This window comes from Balaenoptera musculus, chromosome 3 (assembly GCF_009873245.2).
Source record: "Balaenoptera musculus isolate JJ_BM4_2016_0621 chromosome 3, mBalMus1.pri.v3, whole genome shotgun sequence".
NCBI lineage: Eukaryota > Metazoa > Chordata > Mammalia > Artiodactyla > Balaenopteridae > Balaenoptera > Balaenoptera musculus.
In genome coordinates this window covers 128,604,757-128,625,779 of record NC_045787.1, presented here as the reverse complement: position 1 = coordinate 128,625,779, position 21,023 = coordinate 128,604,757, and the positions used below count along the sequence as shown (strand labels likewise).

Here is a 21,023-nt window from a genome sequence, read left to right as displayed (position 1 = left end):
TAAACTAGGATCAAAACAGACATCTTATTAAGGCAGGAAAGCAGAAGAGTACCTTTCAGAAACTATCTCATTACGAATGTTTTTAAAAAGTCAGGTCCTTATTCATCTTCTGTTTTATCCTAAAATCTACTTTCCCAGAGCAGTTCATTCCTCAAACATTTCAGTCACCATTGCCCTATATTTCACTCCAGCAGCAACTAGCTATATATTTAGTTAAAGCCTTTTGCCTTTTCATTCCCAAATAAGTACAGGACCAGATTTAAATTTTATTTTATTTTATTATTTTAAGGCAGCTGACTCCAAGCAAGACCTGGAGAACTAAAAGGAATCATTTTGGCAGATGGTAAAAGGAAACAAGTAGCAAAGTGGCTCTATTTTGGGGTTTTGTTGTTGCTGTCGTTTTCAGATCAAAGAAACCTCAGATCTAGATATTTTCTAACTAAATTACAAAATCGCATCCACAGCGCTTTTTATTCTCCATGCCCCTCATTTCAACAAGAACATTGGATTTTCTGATGAAGACTCTGGAGAGCATTTCCAGAGAAGCTTGTCATCACAAACAATTAAATTGAACCAACAGTAATAGCTCCCATTTATTGGGTACTTACTATGCCAGGCCCTATGCTAAGCACTTTCCAAGTTTATCTCCTTCAACCCTTGCAACAATGCTAGGAGAAATGCATTATCATTGCCACTTTACAAAATAAGAAACCAAGGCTTTGAGAGGTGAGGTCACTTGTAAAGATCACACAGGATTCAAAATTAGGAAGCTGCCTCCAAAGTCCTTGTGATTAAACATGATACTACCCTGGAAATATTTCTTGAGCATCTGTCTCAAGCAGTTGGGTTGCAAATACAAATAATCTTGTTTTCCCACCCTCAAAGAGCTCAGGGTCTTAATAGTAGATATGACCTTTCCCCAGGTACAGAAGGTAGGAAGTCAGAAGGGCCAATAAAAGCAGTACCAAAAAAGGGAGCTAGTAAAATAAAGGATGAAGAGATCAGTTATATCAGGTATGAATAAAGGAAGAATGAGAAACAGTTTCATAGAACAGTGGTAATATCTGCGAAGCACCTTGGAAAGTAGGTCTGCTTTTTTATCTCATACTTTGCATTCAATCCATCACTAAGTCCTGTTGCTAACCACCTTCAAAATAGATTTCAAAGCTAACCCTTCTATCTCCTCTGTCACTAGGTGGGTGCAAGTCACCTTCATCTGTTATGTCCACTATTGCAGGAGCCTCTTAGTGGGTCTCCCTGAGTTTCTTCTGTGGTGCACTGGGTTACTGTGATAGAATTACACATTTATGCCCTTTGCCATGTAGCTTCATAATCCCTCTCAGAAGGCAGAGCGTATTTCTCTGCCCCATGAGCGTTATGTTTGCTCACATGCCTTTCTTGAGCCAATGGAATATTAGAAGACACAACACAATAAGAGGCTTTCATGATAAGGCTTCGCCTGTTGTGCTCTTGTGGTCCTCCATGAGAGTACCAGATCTATTTTAGCTGCCACCCCTTCACACTCACTTCCAAAACAAAGACACACGGGGCAGACCTAAACACTCCATCCAGCTTGATCCAGCCTAGAACAGATGATCTGCAGTCAATCTGCAGACTATGATTGTCTAAAAAAAAGATTCTGTGTAAGCCACTAAAATTTTGACGTGATTTGTTAAGCGGCGATAACTGATTGGTACGCACTGTTTTCACATCAATTTACCCCTTTTCCCTTCTCCACAGAGGAACATGGTAATCGTTTAAAAGTGTAAATCAGATCACCCACTCCCAAACTTAAGCCCCATTAGTGATTTTTATTGTATTTTAAGTCAACCTCTGTTTCTTATCATGGCCTACAAAATACCCTGCCTAAGTCTTTGCTCAGTATGCTTTAGCCCCACTGGCCTTCCTTTTGTTTTTTGAATACACAAGCTTACTTTCACTTTAAAGCTTTTACACTTACTATTCTTTTTGTCTAGAAAGTTACAGAGTCCAGATCTAAGCTGTCTGATATGATAGCCATTAGCCTCCTGTGACTATTTAAATGTAAATGAATTAAAATCGAATAACATTAAAGATTTAGTTCCTCCTTCATACTAGCCACATTTCAAATGCTCAATAGGCATGTGTCACTAGTGGCTACCATATTAGCACAGATACGGAATGTCTCCATCACTGCAGAAAGTTCTGTTGGTCATAACAAGGCTCAGTTAAAGTACCGCCTCTTCAGAGAAGCCTACCACCCATTTAAGCAGCTCTCTAGCCTAACTTGTGTTCCATGACTCTACTTAGCTATATTTGTAGCATTTAACAACGATTTGAAATCATTATATTTATCTATTTGTTCACCAGTATACAGACCCGGAGAGTACAGGGACTTGGTTGATTTTGTTCTCTGCTACATCCCCAGGGTCTAATAAAGAGGGGTGCTCAGTAAATGCTAGTTGATTGAATACATCAGTGAAATATTAATGCTTCATTCATTTACTGGTCGTGAGGACTGTTCCAGGTAGAAACAGAAGCATGAACAAAAGCAAAACAGTGAGAGATTGAAAGGCATGTTTATGGCAACTCTGCGTAGACTGCTTTGGCTGGAACATAATGTGTTGGGTTAGATAAGTCTCAAAACTACTTTTTTGAGACTGAGACCATATTATTGAGAGACTTATATTCTGGGCTAAGTCTGAACTTCAAACAAGATGGGGAGACATTGACAACTTGTTTAAGAAAAAGAAGTTTCATGATTAGAAACAGTCTTCAAGAAATTGATCTACCCACTGTGTGGCAAGTGGATTATAACATGGAGAGACTAATCAGAAGGCTAAAGACATAATCCAGTGAAGAAAGAAGAAAAATGGGGACAGATTCAAGAGTCGTAGTGGCGGTGAAATCAACAAATTATAGCACTGGATGGAGAGGTTGACAGAGTCTGAGGAATCAAACCAGACATGACATTTTGAGAGGGAGTGATTCAACAGAAATAAAGTGAGGGATAAGCAAAGGGTTTAGTAGGAAAGGTGGCTGTTTTTGATATATTCAACCCCAAATGTAGAAGCTATCATCTTGGGGAAAGGGTAGACACTGGGGAGAAAAAGGGAGCAGCAAGGGTCACAGAGATCCCCAGTGGTGATGGTGGGGAGAACATAGCATCACAAAGCTAAGGGTTCTTACAGACAGGTGTGAAGATTCTCTCTTAGAATCTTAGGCTACAAGAAATAAGAACATAATATTTGCTGATGAGAAACCTATCATAACCCTAGAGAAACTGGTTCATTAGAATAGTTAGGGTGGAAATCATATTTTAAGGTATTGAGAACGATCTTGGAGTAAGGAAGAAGAGGTAGTAAGTGCAGCTTAAGTAATTTTATCAAAGCTAATGAACTACCCAGATTCTAGACTCCATGTTTACCCTTATGAGCTTCCCATCCCCCCAAACTCCTGCTTGTCAGTGTCTGGAGTGCAGGTTAAATGGAGGGCTTGCATTAGATGTTCTCTGCCCTTCCTTGGAGCTCTGACAGCTCCAGGTGCTTTACCAGATAGGTTAGGGATGGCTGGAGCTTATCCCACTTGCTCGAGAGAGAGACTCTGGCCTAATTAACCGCCTCAATTAACAAATGGAGTTTGGCACAGAGCTAAGATGAAGTTCTTTGATTTAACATTTCCTTCACACATAACTTAAATCTCAGAATTCTTAAGTTTTATAATCAAAGACTTGGAAGGGGATCTAGAAGCTGTCTAGTTCATTTCCTTCCCCTGTGAAAGAATGAATATATGTACACAGACACACACAGACAGACACACAGACAGACATACATACACACCTCTCCTGCCATCCTTAGAAGCAACAGAAACAACTCTTGATTATTCTGGAGCCAGGACAGGAAGAATAGCCAATGCCATCACCTCTTTGTTAGGAATGCCCTAGGAAGCCTTACCCTCTTCCTCTGCTATGCTCTGTGGCTTCCACGTTCAGTGGCTGTCTTGCCTTTGGCAGCACGTGCATCTCTGTCAACGCTTGACTTGCACATGCAACATGGTACAGACAAGCCAGCATCTGCTCTAGGACAACCTGCTCTAGGAGTGACCTGATTTGCAAGAAATTTTTTCAGAGCCCCTCCTTCTCCCCTGCCTAGACCAAGATTCTCAATCTAACTTGCCCATGTGGCTGTTTTTTCACATTACGCAGGGGATCATACTCCTGTCTGGCTTCTTTCCAACTTACCTATTTGAGCTTACATGCCACCTCCTTGGAGAGGTCTTCCTTGACCACTTAATCCAAAGTAGGTGTTCTCTTCTACAATAGTGATTTGTCACTACATCCTATTTTCCTATGACCATAGTAACAATCTCTATTACAATTTTTTAAATGTAAATGTATTTATTTCCTATCTCCCTATACAACATATGCTCCATGGAGACCAAGACCATATCTACCATTCTCCAGTGTTCCCTCAGGGCCTAGCAAAGTGTGGAACATACAGTAGTTGCTTGTATTGGTCAGCTATTGCTACATAACAAACCACCCCAAATTCAATGGTATATAACAATGAGCATTTCCTATTGTGTTCACAGTTCTGCCAGTCAGCTGAGATGGCTTTGCTTCAGACTTCAGTCTGTGGGTTGACTGCAGCACCTCTGTTTTTTTGCATTTCTCATTCTTCTGGGAGCAGCAGGCTCTCTGGGGCATGTTCTTCTCATGGCTTCTGCTTGAGACATGCCTAATAATATCCCATTTGCCAAGGCAAGTCACATGACCAAACATGACATTAGTGGAGCAGGGAGATATACTCTTCCCAAGGAGTTTGGGGAAGAGATGAATAATTACCAAAATGTAATCTACCATGATGCTCCATAAATATCAGTGGTTGAATAAATGAATGCCCTCCCCTAGACCAGTTGACCTTTCTAGCTAAACAGTTCTCCAGTCATTACAATCCTGTGTTTCATCAGCATTAGTTTTAGAATTTCAGTCCATGGTGAATCCATGACCTAGTGTGATAAAAACCATACCACTCTGTTCTCCTTGGACAAGAACTAATTTAAGATCTCTGCCTGTTTAACAGAGGTTATAGCCTCTTTCATTTCATCCTGGCTCTCTGTATCCCCCGTCTTGAGGCATAGGGAAGGCTTCATTCCTGCCAAAAGCTAGAAGAGATAGAACCAATTAGAAGAGCCTACCATCTGGTGGTGTGGGCTCATCAGAATTGCAGCCAAGATTCCAACTGGGACTGTTAAAAGAGTTTGTGCACAATAGCTTGAGTGTCTGAGTAGAGCAGGGAATGTCTTGGTCACTGGGAAAGAGTAGAGGTGCCTCAAGATCACCAGATATCTTAGGGCTGACAGCCCCAACATTCTGTCAAAGAGTGGTCAGAAGGGCCACCCTCAGCCACACCCATGTGGGTGGACAACACTTCCTAAAACTGTTCCATGATCACGGGTTTGCTCCTGGCTGAGCAGGGATTAGCAAAGACTCCTCATAGCTTTGACTGACTCATGAGTCTGCCTGGATTTCAAACCTTTTGCCTGCACTGACCTCTGATCTTGCCTTATCCACCAGCATCCCTTGTATGCTCTTCTCTCATTGGTGGCTCTTCTCTGCCTTAGCATGTTGACCCTTGGTCTAGCTCCAGCCTCTCTGAATTTTCCCTTCTGAATTGATGTGTGTGGGAGGACATCTGTGGTTTTTTTTTTGCCTACTGAGCATCTAATGTCCATTGTTTTGGTAATAGCATCCTGATTTCCTTTGGAGGAATTATTGCTCCCCCATGTCCACGTAGTTTGGATAGACTGAATGAAACCAACAATCCATTTGGTACTTCTCACTGCCCCAAGCTCTAAGAATGACCATATGACTAGGCATAGAATGACCTAAAGAGGATAATATGCAGGCCACTGTGTCATGTTCAGAAATGAGCATGTGTCCTGATTTTTATTCAGTGACATCAGACCGAGGACTTTTGTGGAACTGAGGGCAAAAGAGAAGTTCCCTTTCCATTGGACTTTGAGATGGGCAGGTGTAGGCTGGCTCTGCCGGGATGTGACACATGAGTATAAAGCCAATTTAGAGAAAAGCTAAGCCCCAAAATCTAGAGGGTCTATCTGCCACCTGATGATATCATTCAAGCCCCTGAATCTAGCTGTACCTGAAGTCAAAACTATCCAGTTAGTTTTCTATCACTTGTCACCAAAAGAGTCCTGACTACTCACTGCCCAAATGGGGTTGCCCCCTTGTCCCTATAAGCAGTAATTTCTTGAGCCAAAAACACTGTGTTAATAGACAGAACACCTGGTTAATTATATTACCCTGTATTTGCCTAGCACTTCTGAATTTTTAAAGCTCTTTCATGTAAGTAGTGGCATTTGCCTATTCTAATTACCCTGAGAATATGGTATTATCACCCCATATTATACATCTGGAAACTAAACTGGACACAAAGATTTCTCAAGGTCATACAAGTCAATGTCAAAGCTGGCACTGAACAACTTATTTCAATTCCTGTATATGCCTTTCTATTAAATCTCATTGGAAATTGTCCCCACTGGTCTCTAATGCTCTTAAAATCAGAATGATATATACAAATGACTAAATTTTTATTGGGATGATTATCATAGCATTATTTTTAGGAAAAAGCATTTGGAAATAAACTAGATATCCAATAACAGGCAATAGATGAAGTAAGTTAGGGTATGTGTGTACATTGAGCTTCTAAGAAGACATTAAGATGAATATGGGATGTTCGAAGTAACACGTGTTACACTGAGTAAAAAAATCATGTTCTTAGCCAGTAATATAAATATACTCTTAATTTTTAAATTGATATATCAGAAAAAAGATGGGGAGTTTATCCTTAATATTATAATTACACAACTTTTATTCTGTTTGGTGTTTGTGTCCACATGGCTTTCTATAATGCGCATACTACTTTTGTACATGAAATAAAAGCTAGTCTCAAAAAGTTCATTTCCATCCTAGAGATTCCATGTAATGACATTAGCCTCCAGCTGCCTCCTTAACCCCGATTTTGCCTGCATTCCCTGGGATCTGGACCTCCCGTGGCCTTGGGCTTCCCTGTGCCCTCGGAACAGCAAGCTGTGATACACCAAAGTCATGGCAGTGGTCGGGGATAGAAAGAGATTTCCAGTAACCTCTGTACACTGCACACCTTGACTGCAGCTGGCACGCAGCAGCACAGGTCCCTTGAAAGGGCACAGGGCTATGTTACACAAGAAGCAGGCACTGACACCGGGGGAGGAGGGCTACTGGCACCAGGGGAGGAGGGCTGCTGCCCCAGGAGGGGAGCTATAGCATCCACAAGGGAGTAGGCAGACACAGCAGACAGTGAAATGAAGAAAGCCCTCCCAGCCCGCACGTGTCTAGGGATGGAACCAGAAACCCAAGCCATTGCCCCCTCACTCCCCTGAGAGCTCAGCTTCCTCATCTGTGAAAAGGGGAGAATAAAATTACCTACTTGATGCCATTTTATTGAGTGGAAAGTTGATTTGAAATTAGCAATCATTTACTCCTTCTCACAATAACCACATATCAGTGGTACAATTACTACCTTCCTTTGAAAGAAACTGTGGTTCAGAAAAGAGAATTGACTTGCCCAAGCCATGCAAGGCCTCCATGGCAGAGCCAGGCCTTGAACCGGAAATCCTTTATTTAGAAAATGGGGCCTTATACCTTATTTTGGACCCTGACTGACAATCGTCTAGAAGGAGCTGGAATGAGCTTTTTTTTTTTTTTGGAATGAGCTTTTGATTGGACTTATAACTGGTTTTCACCTCCATCACTTTCCAGCTACAGTTATTATAATCGTCTTCCACGGGAATTTACAACACAGCCTGCTGGAACTCTCAGAATTCATAATATCCAAATACTACCCCATAAACAGCAATAATGCAGGCTTATTTTCGTCCCTGCCATTGATGTTACATAAGATACAGCTCTGCATTCATTCATTCACTCATTCATTCATTCATTCATTTCACTAGCACCACCACACACTATTCTCTGGTGGAGACCGTGATGGGAAGCTAAAGAAAACAAGGTCACTGCCCCCAAGTTGCTTAGTCCAGTGGAGAAGGTAAAATAAGGGTCCAGGCACCTAAAACCCAGGGCTAAGCATGACAGCTGCTACAGGGAAGATACAAAGGGCTACAGGGCAGAGGAGAGTGTGAATGTGGGGGGCTGGGACAAGGGAGGATTAAGAGAGAAGATGATGCAAGAGCTAGGACAGACCAGAGGGACAGAATTTCAATAAGGGAATATGGGAGGCATAGTGTATAGGTGGAGGAAACAGCAGTGTGAATTTGAGGACCATTGAGTTGCCTGATTTGAATGGAGGCCAGGATTCAGTGTAGTGTAGCCTTCCCATCTGATAAATTAAGTGGAGTTCTAGATGATTCTCTGCCTCCGCACACATACTCACCAAATTTCTTGGCCCTCTGCTGGATCAGCTTCGCCTCCGAGAGCACATCCACAGATACACCACAGAGCCACATACAGCATATGACCCCTACGGCCAGCCAAGAGCTTCCCCTTGCCCCCAGCGTCTGTCCCCTTTCCTTTGCCAGACTCCATCCCAAACTGGACACGGGAGTAAAGGAACAAAGACATTAGCAAAAAGTCTCCAGGGAACCTGAAAGCGGCAAAGTGTTCTTGAGCCTCTGATTCCCGGTGAGAAACAGACATCTGAACATGGCACTTCTCTGCTTAGAACCCTTCAGTGGGTTTCCCACAGCTCTTGGGCTAAAGATCAAATTCCATAACAGGACCCACCAGGCCTGGCCCTTGCCACCGTCCCCAGCCCCATACTCCCGCACCCCTTACCCCCCCACCAGCCCTCCGCCCAGAAAGCTTCTAGAATATTCCTCCTGTTCCCGACACCACATCACCAAAAACCTTCAGTTCTCAGCTCAAACACCTATTCACCTCTCTGCCCAAAGATGTTTCCTTTGTAATATGCTTTCATTGAATCATGGCCCTTTCTTTCACATCTTTATCCTGATCTGTAATGATGCACTCATTGGTATGATTATTTGACTAATAGCTGCATCCCTTACTAGCCGGTAAGCTCCATGAGCACAGGGCTCCTTTCTGTTTTTGTTCACAATAGTAAGCACTCCATAAATACTAGTTGAATATTGAATGAATGCACCTGAGGCCCATGGTTGGCTTAATACCCCTGTATCTGCATACAAATGTAGCTTGGCTGTGCAACTCGGTGGGCAGGGTTCAGAGCTTTTCTCAGAGTCTCAATTTGTTCAGTGAGCCTCTGTCCAACCAAAGGCTGGTACAAAAGCTTCTTCTCTTAATTGTTTATTCCTGGAGTTTTCCATGCACTCTCATCATTGAAATACAGCCCTAGAAGGACTCTTAGAGGTCATAGGAGCTTCATCGTACAAATAAGCATGGGAGTGGAACTCTGAAGTCACACGTGAATGACTCAAGAAAATAGTAAATAGTCCAGCACTTGAGTCCATGTCTTCAAATCTCAATCCAATATACTTTTCACTGGTCAGACTTGGTGTGTGTGTGTGTGTGTGTGTGTGTGTGTGTGTGTGTGTGTGCACGCACATGTGTGTATCTTCCTGTCTTCCCATCTACATTCCACCTGCCCTTCTACCTACCTGGTCTGATTCTTCCAACTGGAAGTTTTCCTTCCCTTCTCTCAATGTGTGTGTGAGTGAGAGAAGGGGAGTGCAGAGAACCTCTCCATTATATCAGTTTTTTGTGCATGCCTATTTTCTCTGTAAGAACCTGAGCCCCTTAAGGGGAGAATCAATAACTAATGCATTTTATTTCCCCCAATTCCTAGTGTAATGCCTTGTAATGGCAAATGGATTTTATCTCGTGTATCAACTGCAACTCTGACCAATTTGTAGCCACTGCCTGGAATGTTCTGATGAGAGGGAATTTAATGCCATGTCTAGATTCAGTGGAAAAGAATTCTGTAATCAATGAATGCTGTCTGCAAGGGTATGAGAGGGGGCTGTAATGGTACATATGCTCCATAGGGGGCAATAGTAAAAGTGCTTTGAAGGAACGCATGAACACATAAATGAATCTTAACTTTTTCCCAAATGTCCTATATGACTACTTTATCTTGAGCATCTAAAAGAATAGTAATCTCACCCATCTCAGCAGAAGTCTTCAAACTAATCAGAGGAAGCAATGTTCACACTCTTCTGCATCAAAAAACTTATGATCATCAATATTATCATAAGAACCAAGAGTCAAGCACAGACAATGTTGGGGCCTGTGTGTCTCAAAGTGAGGGCAGAGGTGAAAGTGGAGAAACCACAATCACACTGTAACATCAACCAGAGAAATGCAGACATCTGCCGTGTAACCGGGAGCTCAGCATGGATGCAAGAGATAAAGTCTGAACTCTCCACCTTGCAAAAATAAATATATGCCGTAGTGGTAGAGATGAGGGGAGGAGAAATATTGTGACTCTACCCACTGAAAAACCTTCCTCTCATGACACGCCCCAAATCTGCTCCACCCTTCAATACCTGCTCTGGTTCCACCTCCTGCAAGAAGTATTCCTTATCCACAGCCATCTGCCTCTGCCTTGGAAGTCTTAGCACTTAATCCTGAATCATAAACTTCACTTCTTTTGGCACTTCTTGTGTTGGGCTCTTTTCCTGCCGTTTCACTTTGTTGGTGTCCATAATGTTCCTCTATCTTAAAAGGGTGAAAGCTCACTGAATTTTGGAGTTTGCAAAGCTGGCTTCACATATTAGTTGAGGCTCTTCTTCACTGGGTAATAAGGAGAAGACACTTAATCATTCTCACTCTCAGTAGCGCCATCTATAAAATGGAGATAATAACCTCTCAAGATTATTATAAAGTATAAATAAGACAACATGTGTGAAGTGTGTGGCATATGGTAGGTCTTCAGAATAATCCTTGTTTATCCTCCCAACAGTTTCATTAGTACATATAGATCAATTTTTTTTTTTTTTGGCTGTGCCACATGGCTTGCAGGATCTTAGTTTTCAGACCAGGGATTGAACCCGTGCCCCCTGCAGTGGAAGCATGGAGTCCTAACCACTGGACCTCCAGGGAATTCCCTAGACCAGTTTCTTGAGAGCAGGAGTTACATATCTTTTGTGGCCTCTACGGTTTATTGCAGGGTGAGGAATAGATATTATGAAAATAAAATAATAAAACGGCAGATGCTGAAGTATATAAATCAGGTGTGAGCACATTGGCCTACTTACAGACCAGGCCAAGTAACATAATTTGTTATACTGGCCACATGTCTGATAAGGAGCGGTCAGGACTTCGGTAAACTTGAGAGATTATGCTTTATACTTAAATCGGTCAGCACTTCTCTAGACAGTAGAAGCGGAGCAGGAATGTGGGTCCAGAGTTGCCTGATGCCCTAAGTTTTTTCAAAGAAGCCAGAAATTTGGATTTTTATCCCAAATTTTGAAAAGCATCATGCAGGTCAGGCGAAACAAGTCTCTGGACTGTTAGTTTGCAGTTCAGAAAATGATGAGGGATGCTCAGGCGAAAGCTAAGAGGCCACATGTCTGTTGCCAGCACCTAACGTCTTGTTAGAACGCCCTTGGGCTTCCTAAGTAGGTCCACAACAGAGGGAGACCCACTGGAAATAGGCACACTGTACTCCATCTGATTGTTATTTAAGTTCCCAGCATCTATGCTGTGTGACTCTCTGATTCCTGGAAACATTTGTTCATTTGTGTTAAGGGAATAGCCCTGTGCCAGGTGTTCTCAGCAACACCAAACAACAGCTAAACATGGTCTTTCTGAACAGCGATTCACATTCTGGTGGTAGGGTTGACCTATAAACACACAACACAGGCAACATTGCAGAGCAAATCAACTGGGGCTTAAAAGCTCAATGCTTCCAGGAGCCAGGCAGGTGGAGAAAAGGAGAGAAATGGGCTGCTCGAGAGAGAAGCCATCCAGGTGGGATACTCCCATCCTAGCCAACTGGGGCTACGTAGACCCAGGGTCCAGTGTTGCCAAATGGTTTGAAATTTCAAAGAGAACTAAGATACCCAAACTCCGACGTGCAATTCAATGCTTCTTAAACACTGTGCTGAAAGTGGCTTGGGGATAGCCATTGGGTCACCCCTTCCGCAGCATTTGACAACTGGCAAATGAGAGGCCCAGCATGGAGTGACACAGGAGGTCAGAGCAGGGGAAGAACTAGGTAAAGCGTTCTCTTTTCTTTTGCACACGCTGTTCCCTCTGCCTGGAACACACTTGCCTCATTTCTTTCTGGCCCCCTCACCTTGACCTCCTAGAAAGCTTCCATTTATCAGTGAGACTCAAATCAACCACCACCCTCTGAGAGGCCAACCCCACTTTTCAAAGCATCTCTAACACTCCCTGCAAGTGACTGCTGTAACACTTACAACATTACATTTTTAACTTCTCTTTATAGGACGGTTGGTTTCACTAAGGATAAAGTCCTCCAGGGTGGGAACATGTCTTACTTTTGTCTACATTTCTAGTGCTTAGCACCAGCCTGGGCTTGGTTAAGGGCTCAAAAAAATGCTTGCTAAAGGAATGCAAGGTTTTTAAAGAGTTTCTTCAAGTGGGATGCCCATATTAACTGCTGCCAATCTCCCCAGGGCCAGCTCTTGAATATTCTGATTCAGGAAGTCTAGAGTCTGCCCCTGAGTCTTGCTTTAAGCAAGCTCCCTGGGTGAATTTTCTGTGCGCTGAAGTTTGAGGATCTCCAGGCTAAACTGTAACTCCCACAAGGAAAGAAGCTGTCTCTTCTTTGTCAGCCATTATATTCCTAGCACCTGGCACTGTGCTGGGCAAACAGTGGAAATTCAGCATGTATTCGCTGAACAAATAAATGGATGACTAAATGAAAAGTAAGGATTAAGTTGCAACAGTGCTCCTCAGAAATCTAATAGGAACCCCAATTAGTATTTCATCTGTCCCTTTATTCATACTTCCATAAAGACACCAAGATAAGCTGAACAGCTAGTCAGTAACTACCATCTCTATGGACAGACTCTTCAACTCCTGCCCTTGTGGGCTTGGAAGTATACTCAGAGGAGATCCTAAAGCATTTGCGTTGCTGATTCAATGACTTTATCCCTTAATGATGGCGGAAAAGGAAAGAAGGAAAGGTGGAATGCAAAGAAGACGCAGAACTCTCATCTTGGCTGGAGGTATTAGCGATACTCTCCCCTGCGTTCCCTACCCTCTAAGGACCACTCTGCCTTTTTAATGTCCCCTGTTGCTAATACATCTAGCAGGAATAGTTCCTGTTACACTTCCTCTCCTTTCCCTTCTCCACCCTCTGGTGGAGGGATCATGAATAGCAAAATGTATAGGAAAAAAACAAATGACAGGAAAATGATGAAAAAATAAAGATTTATTTATTTTCTGGAGGTAAGACTGGGAGAGTTAATTTAAGGTTAACTACTAGTCCAGATTTCAAAAAAGCACATGAAATTAAATCTCAATAAGATGCTTCTTTAATTTTCAATAAATGATTAGCTAAGGCATCATACCTAAAACCTCTCTGCTCCCTTCGACATTTTTTTACTCAATCCAAATTGGAACAGATGTCAATTTTCCCAGACCAATGGATCACAGTGAACACAGCCCCAAAGGGTCCACTAGTCTCAGATGAAAGTTAACAAAGAATCTTCCAGGCAGGCTGGAAATTACATTGCCACCATAGCCACCCCAATTGCCCAGTACCCTCTCAGTTCTTGGACACACAGCAGAGTCCCCATTGGACTGTAAGCCATTTAAGAGCAAGGACCTTTTATCATCTCTGTTTTTCCAATGACCATATCAGTTCATAGCATTGAAGAAATGTTTAAAGAATGACCAAATTCTTGCAGCTCTATTTACGATAGCCAGGACATGGAAGCAACCTAAGTGTCCATTGACAGATGAATGGATAAAGAAGATGTGGCACATATATACAATGGAATATTACTCAGCCATAAAAAGAAATGAAATTGAGTTATTTGTAGTGAGGTGGAGGGACCTAGAGTCTGTCATACAGAGTGAAGTAAGTCAGAAAGAGAAAAACAAATACCGTATGTTAACGCATATATATGGAATCTAAAAAAAAAAAAAAATTGTCCTACCTAGGGGTAGGACGGGAATAAAGACGCAGACCTACTAGAGAATGGACTTGAGGACACGGGGAGGAGGAAGGGTAAGCTGGGACAAAGTGAGAGAGTGGCATGGACATATAGACACTACCAAATGTAAAACCGATAGCTAGTGGGAAGCAGCCGCATAGCACAGGGAGATCAGCTCGGTGTTTTGTGACCACCTAGAGGGATGGGATAGGGAGGGTGGGAGGGAGGGAGACGCAAGAGGGAAGAGATATGGGGATATATGTATACGTATAGCTGATTCACCTAGTTATAAAGCAGAAACTAACACACCATTGTAAAGCAATTATACTCCAATAAAGATGTTAAAAAAATAAATAAATAAAGACAGGAACAGTTTGGGGGAAAAAAAAAAAAAAAAGAATGACCAAATTCATAGAAAACTGTACACTGGTATATGGCAGGAATCAAGTTCAAGAACCCATATCCACTCACTTCCGGTTCATTAACCACAGTGGATGACATTGCGTGTATCACATTTCAATCCTCCCAATAAACGGCCAACAACCCTATTAGAGATCAAGTCTTAGGTTGTTAAGATAACGGTACAGAAACACAACCTTTTGCCTTAGAACATTTCCTCCAATTTTTGTCTTTTATTATTTTGTCCTGTCAGTCAACATCTTGACACTAGAATAGCAGTTAACATCTCTTTCCACCAAGCTCTGTTGTAGTCAGTTCTCAGCAGTATGAGTGAATACACATGCCAGCCATTTATTCTTCTAGATTCCCTAAGCAAATAATCCTTCTAGAGTAATGGATCCCTTTGAGAGGGTGACAAAAGCTGTGGAGCCTCTACCCAGGGAATAAATTAAAATATGCACATGCCTGCAATAGGTTATGCGTAATCTCTGGTGGTTTTTAGATACATTGATGCCCACACCTAAATCCTCTCTTTAAAAATTCTCCTTTAAGCCATATTGAAAGAAATGGGAAGTTATCTAATAACCAAATACCTACTCAATATTATTTTAGCTTTCCAGGGAGATGGTTTCACAGAACTACAATTCAGCAGTTAAACTTCAGCTCACTTTTAAGTGTTGTGAGTAACACAGTTGACAAGATTTTCAACCTCAGCATTACCAGAATGCAGAATTGCTGTTTTATTTATTCAGTGGGTCACTCCTGTGCAAAATCATGGCTACAGTTTGAAGCATTATAAGGTTTTCTGCCTAGGTGCTTTATCAGGCCACTGCCTTATAAAACTCTGAAAATTCCCTTTTGTTTTCTGGGTAATCTCAGTGAAATTGATCAAGTTACCTTGGGATCTATGTATCTATCGCAGTGCCCAGAAACATGTACCTTGGGGTCACAAGACCACCATTTACTTCTTGGGTGACCCTGGGCAAGTTATATAACCTGTTGCAGCCTTAGTTTCCTCTTCTCTAAAAGGAAGATAATATAGAGCACTGCAGGGCTCCTGTGAGGATTAAACAAACTAACACATGAAAAGCAATTAGTGCGTTGCAGGGCCACAGTGGATGTTCAGTAAACGGTAATGAATGTTACTATAATTGTCCATAAAATACTTATCATAGTTCTTGACACACAGTAAGTCCTCAGTAAATGGAATCTGAAATAATTATAATTCTTTTTTTTATTGAAGTATAGTTGCTTTACAATGTTTCAGGTGTACAGCAAAGTGATTCAGTCATATATATATATATATATATATATATATACACACACACACACACACATATATATACATATATATATACATATACATATATATATATTCTTTTTCAGATTCTTTTCCATTATAGGTTATTACATGATACTGAATATAGTTCCCTGTGCTATAAAGTAGGTCCTTGTTGTTTATCCGTTATATATACAGCAGTGTGTATCTGTTAATCCCAAACTCCTAATTTATCCCCCTCCCCAGTTTTCCCCTTTGGTAACAATAAGTTTGTTTTCCGTGTCTGTGAATCTGTTTCTGTTTTGTAAATAAGATCATTTGTATCATTTTTTTAGATTCCACATATGTGATATCATATGATATTTGTCTTTCTCTGATTTATTTCACTTAGTATGATAAGCTCTATGTCCATCCATCTCGTTGCAAATGGCATTATTTCATTCTTTTTTATGGCTGAGTAATTGGAATAATTATAATTCTTGGAATTTGCATATACATTATCTTATGAGTGGTCTTAGGGATAGGGAGAATGCTGAATTCTCAGTTTGAGTGTGTTCAATTCAAATCATTGAGAGCTCACCGGGAGGGGAATGTGGGAAAGCAATGAAGGAAATATGGTGCATGCCTTCTGCCATCCACAGCTCAGCAGAACCCACCAAGGCCACAGTGGCACCCAGAGCCTACAGTGCCAATTTAATCCACTTTCGAGTTGTTCTTGCCCATTCAGCTCACACTTCCATGCCATCAATTCCTACTTGAGCTTAATCCCTGGAGGGAAAATGTCTCTACTGATTAAATTTTATGCTTTCACCTGTCTTAAAATGGCCATCATGCCACCACACAGGTTTCCTTTTCAGCCTTAGTTGTCAGAAAAACTCAGAATGGTGTTTGTTGCCCGCATTTTATAATGCATTCAGTTCAGATGGCAGAAATTGGCCTCTCCTTTCTCCTTCTTGGGGTCACCTCTGTTCTGTTTTGTGCTCAAAGGCCATCCTAAAAACCGTGTAAGCCATCCGTCACTTCAAAGTATTTTGGAAATAATCAAGGCATGAACTTTTTAAAATAATTATTGGTCATTTCTAAAAATGGGAAACCAAATAGACACCTTCTCAGGTATCCTTCCTTATCAAGCTATAGCGACGTTTTCTGCTTTTAACTGTGCACAGGAAAGGCGTAAGCACTTTAAACCACATTCTCCAAGTCAGAACCTTTTATTCTACGCCTCTCAGAAGTTTCCTAAGTGTGAAACTCTCAACGGAACCAGAAAACCTCTGCGAGGTAGGGGAGATGCAGTCAACCCCAGTCCTCATCGTGCTGGCATTGAAAGTTATCTGGCAGTGAAAAAGCAAACCCATTCTATGAAACGCTGCAGGATCTAACATACCAACTGATGGAATCACTCAAAAGGCCCTGGAAATTTTTCTTGTCGGGCTTTCTCTTACGAATACGGATGACACCTCGTCATTTTTTGCAACATCGCCACCTACATACAGGCCCTCCCTTCATTGGTCGATCGCAGAAAGAAATCTCAGAAATAGAAGCAATTACTTACATCTATAGGTCATCTCAAAGCTGTCACTGATGTTCACAATATCAATCTGGGGGAGCAGCTTTGGGGGCTCTGTGAGTTGCGACAAAGCAAATCTAAAAGCGGCATGTTCCTGTGACTGCTGGTTTGGAAATAATCCCCCTGTGAGGAGAGAAAATGCAACATGGTATATGGGCTAGAGACCAGTTTGATTCCTCAACAGCCCACCCCAGATGGGCCCTTTTCTTCTCCCCAGTCCATATTCACTAGGTGTTGCCTTTAGTAGTGAGGATCAGAATTCACATAGACTCAACTGCAACCTGAGGCTTCAACTTCCACAGATGAGCTTTTATGTGACAAGGACTCTAACCTCTGTCACTGCCCAAATATTTGATTGTTCACCCCTCCACTCAGTTCAGGTCAGAGAAAACAGGAGCATTGTGGAGTTTTTCTTCCTTCTTTCTCGTGCAAGCCTCTTAGGCAGCCTATGCTCTTGCATGTACTTAAACCCTAGCTGTGCCTAATTTTTCCTGTATCGGACCCGTTTCTCATCACAGAGCCTTACAGGAAGTAGTGCTAATACATGTTACAGAGTAAACTCTAGCTCTGGGAGCCTATGAGCTTCTCCAGCACTATAACCGTTTGCTTTGACTTTGACCCTTGTAGTCTTTGACCTAGCAAGACCTGTTTGACAATCCTCTAAGGTTTATTCAGTTCCTCTGAAAACTGATTTTCTGCAAACAGTGTTTTGCTGCTTCTTTCACCACTCATGATTCCAGGAATGACTTGTTACATAAGGGATTGCCATCGTGTGTATTTGCCTGGGAGAACCTTGGGCTTCAAAGCTCTGGGAGCTTAAGGATGTCCAGAGGATGCAAACATTCTATTCTAGTAAAAAGCAGAACAAAGGGGCCTGGCGGGGCTCCTGTTCCAAGAAACAAGAGTACACACCTTACCTTTGTATTTACTGTGGACACGTAAATAAATTAAAATATATTTCTGTGAAGTAAAGTCAGCAGTCTCCAGAGACTGAACTATAATGAATGTTTACATAGAAGTTTATCTCAGATTCCTTAGGAATCCCAATCCCAATGTGATACACTTCTAACTTCTTATACAGTAGATATGTGTTTGTTTTTAACAACCAGTAAACGAATGGTAAGGCTTTTGTTAGAGGCAGTACAAGTAGAATCAAGTACTATCTGGTGGCAGTGATATTTTCAGCGTGTGTTCTACAATTTAACGTTTCAACCTTTTATGTGAAAACAAAAACAATGGTTCAGTCAGTTGAACAAGCAAGTTGGGGCAAAATATGATGAAAAATCTGCAGAGATACATAAGCAAGCATCTCTACGTATACACAAAACACCCTGTGCATTTATATATCCACGGCAATATACACAAATACACTTGGAGAAAGCAAGTCCTCATATCTTAAGTATTTCCAATCAGCAAAGTATGGGCAATACATAAGCACCAACGTAAAGAAGAGCCACACGTAAGAGCAAGTGATTTATACATGGTCATGTGCCTCCATTTTAAAGGACAAAAACAAAAAAATTCTTCTTGATTCTGATGCTCCCCCCTCCCCGCCAGATGACCACACCCCAAACACTTCCCTGGCTTCCTCCTCCCCTGCAATGAATGAAAGAGAGCGGGTGGGGGTGGGGAGGTAGGCGGCTATAGGCTGGGCTGCAAGAGAAGCGTCTCCAGAGGCAGGAAGTTTTGTTTTGCGTCTAAGGCACTAACACACATATACAGACACACTTCAGAATGTAGCTTAACAGGTGTCAGGAAACAAAGCAAGTTACTCCATGGCTGTTGTAACCACCTTCAGAACCAGCACACTGGAGAGGCCAAAAGAGACTGATACTGCAGCACATATGTGCCCAACAAAAGACCACCTGCACCACATCGCCCCACAAACACACGCACACAAGAGACACAAACTCCTAGGAACGGGAACTTTCCCTAGTGGAGCAATGTCCGTGTCAGGGGAGAGAAATCAGAACCCAGACCCACCAAGATGCCTGCAAGCAAAGCAGCTTGCTGGATTCCGGGACATAAACAGCCCTGAGATGCTGGTCATACTGAATCCCTGAGCCCTTGTGGACACACGTTGTTACTGGTGTTACTGCTTCTGTTTGTTTCGCTTTCACCCGTTGTTATTAGGAGGAGCAATAGCTATCGGCTGCCCCCATAAATACAGGGAGGGTGAGGGTCCTTTGAGGAGCGTGACAACCAGGAATGGGAAATGGGGAACAAAAAAGCATGCAGCGTGTTGAAACCTGCCTCTAAGTTGAGAGGCTGGAGCTCAGTGATGGGGAAAGCTAAGAGGAGGGGAGAGGAACATGTGGATGTGTGTGTTTGTGTGTGTGTAAAAGGTAGACCGTATCTGTGGATGGAGAAATCTAAGAGGAGTGGGCGATTGAAGGAGTAGGAAAAAAGGCAGGCTAGGAAGTTCCAGAATCGGAGGAGTGGGGACCACCAGCCCAGCATGGCAGACAGCAGACAGAAGGCAGCTAGAAGAGTCCAGAGCAGGAGAGAGAGCCCCCTTCACCTAGAGTGGGGGGCCTTTTTAGCATTATTTTAGTGGCTGCAATAAACCCAGCATCCTTCACTCCTTCTTTTAGAGGGTCTCTTTCCCCTCCCCCAGGTGAGAAATCACCGCCTCTCTCAAATATATATGTACATATTTAATCCATAATCACACACACCACACATATTTATACAAACAGGTGAAATCGGGCACCATCTACCAAGCCACGTAGTTAACTCCTTCAACACCCCTTTCCTTGTTACAGCCTGATTTTTTTTCCTCCAAAGCAGTGGTTCCTCCATTTCACATGCTCATGCCTAGAGTGTGAGTGGTGTGTGAGGACCTGTGTCTGCTTGTGTGTGTGTGTGTGTGTGTGTGTGTGTGTGTGTGTGAGCACACTTCCCTTCTCTGCCCCGCATCCCATCCAGAGGAGACCCCTCCCCATGCCAGCGGTCCAAGTCTTCACATCACCGGACAGCTTTGCATAGATAGTCCAGCACGACAGCCCGTAGTGGGGCTGGGGAGGGGGAGGGGACACAGACCCCCTCCCCCCCTCAAAAAACTGGCCAGACCCAGAAAGTCCCTCCCGAGGCTGCCCCTCTCACTCACCGATCTGGATATTGTTGGGGAAATTGGCACCTACTACCGCGCCTAGGAAACCGGTGCAGAAGAAGGCAAAAATGTGCTGCATATTCCTTTTTGCATTGGCGAAAAAGAAGCCCAGGTCCAATCATAGATTTGGTGTTTCCCCCCTTCCCTTTATTCCTCTCTCTCTTCTGCCTGTTCTTTTCCTCCTGCCGTTCCTTCCTTCCTCGCTTGCTTCCTGCCTGCCTTCTGCGAGGTTTGTCTGTTTCCCTTGGAATCCGAGCGCTTAAACTGCAGCGTTAACACCAACTGACAGCCAGATTAACTGAGCACGGAAAAGAGAAGCCTGTCCTCCTGCGAGCTGAGCGCTGCTCCCCCTCTCCTCTGCTCTCCTCTCCTCTCCTCGCAGCCTGCCTCTCTCTCCCTCCCTTGCTCTCTCGCTCTCCCCCTCACGCTCTCACAGGCAGCCAGCTCTACGCCAGTACCCACCAGCGAGCCAGTTCCCGAGGTTCCCCAGCTGACCTCCTCTCCCCATCACCCCCTGCCTCCTCATCCTCACCTTAGTCTCCTTGCTGGGTGTGCCGATGGCT

The 21,023-nt window shown here is 42.9% G+C and overlaps 1 protein-coding gene across 3 annotated transcripts in view; it reads right to left on the bottom strand.

Moving 5' to 3' along the window:
- GRIA1 (glutamate ionotropic receptor AMPA type subunit 1) overlaps nucleotides 1–20,821 on the bottom strand; it is a 307,614-nt gene extending 286,793 nt beyond the window's left edge. For all 3 annotated transcript variants that reach the window (XM_036848990.1, XM_036848988.1, XM_036848991.1), the window contains exons 1-2: nucleotides 20,458–20,821; nucleotides 17,334–17,471 (exon numbers count right to left, since the gene is read on the bottom strand). In XM_036848990.1, the coding sequence (XP_036704885.1) occupies nucleotides 17,334–17,471; nucleotides 20,458–20,539 (220 nt within the window). In that variant the 5' untranslated portion in view covers nucleotides 20,540–20,821. The remainder of the gene's footprint in view (nucleotides 1–17,333; nucleotides 17,472–20,457) is intronic.
- Between the last annotated feature and the right edge of the window lie 202 nt (nucleotides 20,822–21,023).